The 8,043-nt window shown below is 30.3% G+C and overlaps 1 protein-coding gene across 2 annotated transcripts; it reads left to right on the top strand.

The window, feature by feature from the left end:
- The first annotated feature begins 1,574 nt into the window (after nucleotides 1-1,574).
- LOC123216882 (pyruvate kinase, cytosolic isozyme) lies at nucleotides 1,575-5,647 on the top strand. 2 transcript variants are annotated; one of them, XM_044637519.1, is made up of 4 exons: nucleotides 1,575-1,637; nucleotides 1,948-2,233; nucleotides 3,453-3,914; nucleotides 4,581-5,647. In XM_044637519.1, the coding sequence occupies exons 2-4, from the start codon at nucleotides 1,976-1,978 to the stop codon at nucleotides 5,391-5,393; spliced, it is 1,533 nt and encodes a 510-aa protein (XP_044493454.1). In that variant the 5' UTR covers nucleotides 1,575-1,637; nucleotides 1,948-1,975; the 3' UTR covers nucleotides 5,394-5,647. The 2 variants fall into 2 exon arrangements, with proteins under 2 accessions (XP_044493454.1, XP_044493455.1); XM_044637520.1 differs by having other exon boundaries at nucleotides 1,592-1,671.
- The last annotated feature ends 2,396 nt before the right edge of the window (nucleotides 5,648-8,043 follow it).

Here is an 8,043-nt window from a genome sequence, read left to right as displayed (position 1 = left end):
TTCTCCTTGGTAACGAACTGATGTATAATCACCCATTTTAATTATCAATCCTACAATGACAAATTTTTGAAAAAAATTAATCATTTATAACAAAAAATCTGTAATAACTATTTAAAACAGTCTTACAATGATTAATATCAAAATATCCCTCATATTTTTCTAATATTTCATTTAATCCCTTATAATTATTTAACATTTCATCTAACACCCTTATATGTTCTATTGTATCAAAATACATATATATATTCTTAACATTCTATTTAAAACGTTTTTACAATGTTTAATATCAAAATATCTCATATATTTTTCTAATATTTTTTTAACCCCCTATAATTATCTAATATTTTATTTAACACTCTTGTATGTTATCTTGTATCAGAATGTATCTATCTATTCTTAACATTTTATTTAAAACGTTCTTACAATTTTTAATATCAAAATACCCCCTATATTTTTCTAATATTTCATTTAACCACTTATAATTGTCTAACATTTTATTTAACAACCTTATATATTATCTTATATCAAAATGTATCTATCTATTCTTAACATTTTATTTAAAACATTTTTATAATGTTTAATATTAAAATACTCCTCATATTTTTATAACATTTCATTTAGCCCTTCATACTTATCTAATATTTCATCTAACACTCTCGTATGTTCCCTAATATGAAAATATATCTATTTATTCTTAACATATTAATTAAATCATTCATATATTATGTAATATCAAAATATCCCCCTATAATTATCTAATATTTCATTTAAAACTTTTTTATGTTGTCTTGTCTCAAAATACATCTATCTATTCTTAACCTATTATTTAAATCTTTCATGTATTATATAATATCAAAATACTTCTATATTTTTTTTTTATATTTTATTTTACCTTCTATAATCACCTAACATTTCATTTAACATCCTTGTATATTGTCTCATATCAAAATACATCTATCTATTCCTAATATTTCATTTATAATGCTCTTACAATGTTTAATATCAAAATACCCCTCATATTTTTATAACATTTCATTTGATCCCCCATAGTTATCTAATACTTCATTTAACATCATTGTATGTTGTCTTATATCAAAATATATCTATCTATTCTTAACATGTTATTTAAATCTTTATATATTGTATAATATCAAAATGTCCTCATAGTTTTTTAACTTTTATTTAACCCTTATATTATTATCTAATATTCAAATACTCCATTTAGATGATATATAAACTAGATTTAACAAATAAAATTAAGTTTTGAGTTAAGATTTATATAAATACATTTTTTTCATAAATTGACTTTTTTCGATTCAAATTCAAAAATACGAACTTCTTCTTTTCGAACAAACTCATACTAATTGATATTGAGTGAAAATGAGAGTGAGAGTGAGTGTTTAAGTGATATAAAAAGTGTGTGTAATAAGAGTGAGTGAGAGGGTTTATATAGATGTGGTGAAGGGTAATTTTGGTATTTTAAAAAAAGTTTAGGACATTTTTGCTTAAGAATAGGAAAAATGACATTTTTACTTAATAGAGGGGTAAAAAGGGCATTTAATATAATTTCCCTTCTTTTATCTACCACACTACTAGTTACCTCGCAAAGACATAGCCTCTTCAACTGTTTCGATTCGGTCAGTGTCTTCTTCATCTCATTTCTGCTACTGGGTATCGCTTTTTTCTTTGAAAAGTCTGCTTATTTTCTTTAAAAATTCGTTCTTTTTGGTCCACTTATTGAGATTTGATACTGTGTGAATCTCTCTTATACCTATAGATTGGATCTTTTTGTTTTTATTATTCTTCTCTTTACAGTGATGTTGAAAGTGTCTATAATTATAATTTTATGTTTTTTTATCTGAGAAAATTTGATTTCGAAAATGAAAATATGACGAAATATGGTGGGTTGTTTTCCAATTTTTTGAAATTCCTGATTATGATTTGCAGCTATTAACTGCAACTGGTAAAGTAAATTATGGCGAACATAGACATCGACGGAATCTTGAAGGGAGTTCAAGATGATGGGCGAGTTCCTAAAACTAAGATTGTTTGTACTCTGGGTCCTGCTTCGCGTTCTGTCCCGATGCTTGAGAAGCTTTTAAAGGCTGGTATGAATGTTGCTCGTTTCAATTTCTCTCATGGTACTCATGAGTATCATCAGGAGACTTTGAACAATCTGAAAATTGCCATGCAGAACACCCAGATCCTTTGTGCTGTTATGCTTGATACCAAGGTCTCTGATTTTATTACTTTTCTTCCCTTGTGTTAGCTTACGTGCTACCTTGTTGGTAAAATACTGTGTTAATGAACTGTGTTAATAAATGACAATAGAGTAGTCAAATGTTCATTGTAAAGTTGGGGGGAGGGATCAGCTGATGCTTTGGTTATTAGAAAACTAATTCGGAAAATTTAGATTCAGCTAAAGTTAATATAGGTGTGTTTGTGCATATTAGTAATTGTGGCTGACATGGATGGTTGAAGTTAGGTTGGCGAGGCTTAAACTTAATAAAGATCTTTTAAATTAGTATTTTCCCATGGTTTCTCTTGTTTGTGAACTTAGTTGAATCAGTTTTCCTCGTAGTGTCTCATATACTAGAGTTTTCTGCCTTTGGTACTTCCTATACTTATATATGCTACCCACCTTTGCAAGAGAAGGCTTACCTTGAGCTAGGCCTATCGTATCATTGATAAGGTTGATGGCTTACCTTCGAAAGAGAAGGAATATTCCCTTTGCACTGCTTGCAGAATGTTACCTCTATTTTTCATTGAAGTGTATGGGCTGAGAGAAATATCAGAACTTTTCAAAACTGGTATTTAGAAGAGTTTATTTTCTTGGTACTTCATCTCCATTGAATCTGATTTTTCTGTTTCTTCTTTTAATTTATTTTATGTGCTAGATTAAGGTGTTAGTTTTCTTGCCTATTTCCTTTTCTTGTTTCTCTCATATATTTACTAAGTGACATTCCCTCTCTCATCTCCTTCTCTTTTTTAGATGTTCTGTTAATAATTGATGTTGCTTGAGGAGCTGTATAGAAACTTTGATCATTTCTTTCACGAAACATACTGATAGTGTTTAGTACATATTTCATGACCATTTGTAAAGCAAGATATTTGATTTGTGAATGTGCTTGTATAAGAGGTACACAAAAACACACATACACTCTTGTTTTACTACAATAATCGGTGAGAAAGAAAATCCTAGTTGTCAAAAATATTTGAATAGACAATGATACTTGTCACTTATATTGCTTGCCTACTCTGCTCTACATTTTAATTATTACCATCTCAATTCTGCAAATATTGCAAACATATACTAGCTTTTTTATTGGCTGAAATTCAAAATGTGCGCTATCACATATTTGTTTATGAAATCTGCTTCAAGTGCTTATAGCTGGTTAGACCCGTCATCGTTAACTATTCTGAATGCATTTCATTTCCTATTTTGGTTACAGGGACCTGAGATTAGAACTGGTTTCCTAAAAGATGGGAAGCCTATACAACTAAAGGAAGGTCAGGAAATTACTGTAAGTACCGATTACACCATCAAGGGCGATGAGGAAATGATTTCCATGAGCTACAAAAAGCTGCCTGTTGATGTGAAGCCTGGAAATACTATCCTTTGTGCAGATGGCACCATTACCCTGACTGTTTTGTCTTGTGATCCAAATGCTGCAACTGTGAGGTGTCGTTGTGAGAACACTGCAATGCTAGGTGAGAGAAAAAATGTCAATCTCCCTGGTGTTGTGGTGGATTTGCCTACATTGACAGACAAGGATAAGGAAGATATCCTACAATGGGGTGTTCCAAATAATATAGATATGATTGCTCTTTCATTTGTACGGAAGGGCTCAGATCTTGTTAATGTTCGTAAGGTCCTTGGGCCCTACAGCAAGAATATAAAGTTAATGTCAAAGGTATGTTGATTTTTCATATAATTACTTTCAGGTTGCTCAAGAATTTGGCTAATATAGGCTAATAACATAACTTCATGCATGGATTTCTTTATGTTTTGGATTACCATTTAATTGGTATTATTGTTATCGTTGCTAGTAGGATTTAGGGCTTGCGGACCACATATTGTTTGTGAGGATTGGTGCTATTATTACTTGAATTGACTTAGTAAAGTGGTCTGTCAATCAAATGTATGATGATTATTCGTATGTAAGATGCCCTGTCTTTAAATTGTTCCTATTTTCTTTTTAATTAGTAATTGGGAAATTATATTAAAGAAAAGAGAAATAGGTTCATTAGTGGACTAGAAATGCTTTTAAACATCTAATTGGAGATGGGAAAAATCTATACAAGCAAGTGGCTAAAACTCTTTCATTTTCTTATATTTGTTTGTTTCTTAATTTCTATCATATATGCTGATCTGAAAAGCCTGGTTACATGCTTCCTCCAAGCATGATAAGCTTTCTACTTAAAAGAGCTTCCTTTTTCCTCTAAAGGGATTCTTTTTGCTGATGTGATCACTTGTTTGGTAGCTCTAGTTTATATGTTCATTTTTCTGTTGAAACTACTGTGTGATTCTCTTAAGCAGCAGTTATCCTTTGGTGGTTAATGATATTTGATTTCCCTAGGTTGAAAACCAGGAGGGAGTTGTCAACTTTGATGATATCTTGCGTGAAACTGACTCATTTATGGTTGCACGAGGTGATCTTGGAATGGAGATTCCTGTTGAGAAGATTTTCTTGGCTCAAAAGATGATGATATACAAGTGCAATCTTGTGGGCAAGCCTGTGGTCACTGCCACTCAGATGCTTGAATCAATGATCAAATCTCCCCGGCCAACTCGTGCTGAAGCTACTGATGTTGCTAATGCAGTTCTTGATGGCACAGATTGTGTAATGCTTAGTGGTGAGAGTGCGGCTGGAGCATATCCAGAGCTTGCTGTGAAGATTATGCGCAGAATTTGCATTGAGGCAGAATCCTCCCTTGATTATGGGGCTATATTTAAAGAAATGATAAGATCAACTCCTCTACCTATGAGCCCATTGGAGAGTCTTGCCTCATCAGCTGTCAGAACAGCTAATAAGGCTAAAGCAAAGCTTATTGTTGTGCTGACACGCGGTGGTACCACAGCCAAGTTGGTTGCCAAGTACAGGCCAGCTGTTCCAATCTTATCTGTTGTTGTTCCAGTCTTGACTACCGATTCATTCGACTGGACCTGCAGTGATGAAACCCCAGCAAGGCATAGCCTGACATATAGGGGCTTGATTCCTATCCTGGCAGAAGGGTCTGCAAAGGCCACTGATGCAGAATCCACTGAAGTGATTTTGGGAGCTGCTATGAAGTCAGCAACCGAGAGGGGATTGTGTAAGCGTGGTGATTCAGTTGTGGCACTCCATCGTATTGGAGGTGCTTCTGTTATTAAGATCTGCATTGTCAAATGAGATGGATAGCCTCAAGAGGCAGTGAGGCCATGGATTTTATTATGCTTTAAAAACCTCTTTATGCTTATGCTATGGTACCTTATAAGAAGTGGAGGATTCAAATATTTACTGTATGACCCGAGTTGTTTTACAGGGTACTCTTTGATTATTTTGGCCGTTTCCTGTGTTTTTAACTAGCTAATATTGTCTTACTTTCCTATGAACGATTGTTGTCTAAATAAAATCCGGGGTACTTTCTGGAGCATTTGTAGTTATGATCTTGCCATTCAATGATTAGTACTCTTAACAAAGTAAAATACTTATTTTTGTAACTCAAGATTGAATTGTTGACGCCATATAAAATGATGAAATGAAGTGATAGATACTGTAATAATACCAAATCGGTTGACAAGTTACTACGGAGACAAGGATGAGATGTTAACATTGTAAAGCAGCTTCATTTATTCCTATTAGGACTTTTTAACGATCCCTAAGTCACTCATTTCTGGCTTTGTAGTAGTCAATAAAAAATTAATTTGTGTTATTTTTATGTCAAAAATTTTATGTACAACAGGAGTTCATGTCTTTGAGTATTGTCTCACCGGCTAAAATCACACGTTGTAAAGAGATGTTGCTGCAGCTTGGTACATCGGCCTGGTAGTGTCAGTTCATTGACAAGAAATCATTTACATGTTCACATGATGATTGATTTGTACACAGGCTTTTTAGTTCTCACAAGATACCGTGAAAACATTTATAAATTATAGGCCAAAAGACTATGTCCCACCCAAGGTTTAGTGAAAACCCCCTCCTATCCATCAACTTTCAAAAATTGAAAGTCCCTCCCATCATCCAACTTCTATTAGAATTTTCTGATAAAGTTAAGGGTAAAACCATAATTTTACCAAAAATATTAAAAGAATTATAATTTTATCTCATTCTTCTCCCATTAAAGGTTTTGAAAAGTAACGTTTTATACCAATCTAAAACTTTTCCAGTTTTAAAAAATGACTTCCTACATATTTGTCGGGAGATCATCGTTGTCTCTTCCTCTTCTATTTGACAATTCTTATCGTCATATATAGTGGCCAGAGATAGAAGATAGAAACCCTAGTGATTTAAGAGGGGGAGGGGGGGAAGCTATTTTTTTTAAATTATAAAAGTTTTAGGTTGTAATGAAATCGTTACTTTTCAAAACTTGAAAGAAATTTAGATAAAGTTATAATTTTTTTAAATATTTTGATAAAATAACGGTTTTACATTTGATTTTAATAAAAATTGGATGATGGATGATACTTTAAAATTTTAAAAATTGATCGATAAAAATTTATATTTTCCCTAAAACTTGGTGAGAGTCAGTCTCTTGGCCTAAATTATAATTATAAGCAAGCAAGGAGCTTACTCTTAGCTTTTTCTGGTTCGTAGTCCATAAATTTGTTCTTGAAATAATGCTTACTTGACAAGGGGATCTCTTAGACATAAAATATAATAATAGTTTTGTCAGGCTTTCTTTCATAAACTGTGCTTGAGGTAGTCCAATCATCTCGTATTAAAATATTCAATCATATTTTAATTCTTAATTAATAAAGATTATTTTGATAATTTATTTGTTATCATTTATATTATTTTATATAGTTTTTCAGTAATAAAATATTATAATAATATTTTATTATCAATATAATTTGATTATCATCTTCATTTTAAATATTAAAATATTATCAAAGTAATTTTGATTTTATTATACTTATATTTTTATTTAAAAAATTTTTAAAACAAAAATAATTTTATTTTCAATTAATATAACAAGTAATATAAAAAATATTTTAGAATAATTATACTAAAAGATATTTAAGTAAAATAATTTATTAGTATTTTTTTATTACATTAACTAAATACAATAATTATTTATATTTATCAAATTTTACAAAGTATAATAATTATTTATATCTAATAATTTTTTAAATAATTTATCTTAGAGGTCATCTTTAAATTTTGATAATAAAACATTAATACTCTAAATGTAATGTTTATTCAAAAATAAAATACGAGCTTTTAAGTGTTTATTAAAAAATAAAACATGAGCTTTAATTTACTAATTTATTTCCCTGAGATTAGAGGGACCAAAGAACAATGAAATATGCTTGCAGATAGACATGTCCATGGGCTAGGCCGGCCTTCGGCCTGCACAATGATGGACCTTATATATATAAGGCGGACCTTAATCTGGTCAATCTTATTTAAACAATTTTTTTAAAATTTTAATTAAAAAATTTAAACACAAATCATTTTTTAATTATTAAAACTGAGAATAGTATCTCAAATATTTTATTTATAATCCCTCACTTGTAGCAGAAGAATACTGTGGTACTTGATGAAAAGTATTATAAGTTTATAATATAATACATATAAATTAATTTATATACTGTATAATTACAAACATAAATAAAATATATATATCATATCATTTATCTACTCATTCTCAACATCTAAATTTTTGAATTCATTTGACATTGGATCTATTTATAATATTTTATAATAATAAAATTGAAATGAAAATAAAATTATAAATATAAAGAATTATTATTTGTGAATTTAGACAGTTTTTTAAAAAGAGTTGATGAGAGAAAATGAGATTGAGAATATAATGAAAGAATTGATATTGAAAGATTTG

Source organism: Mangifera indica, chromosome 5 (assembly GCF_011075055.1).
Source record: "Mangifera indica cultivar Alphonso chromosome 5, CATAS_Mindica_2.1, whole genome shotgun sequence".
Taxonomy (NCBI): domain Eukaryota; kingdom Viridiplantae; phylum Streptophyta; class Magnoliopsida; order Sapindales; family Anacardiaceae; genus Mangifera; species Mangifera indica.
Note: the sequence above shows the minus strand (reverse complement) of the source record. Positions and strands in the feature narration are given on the sequence as shown.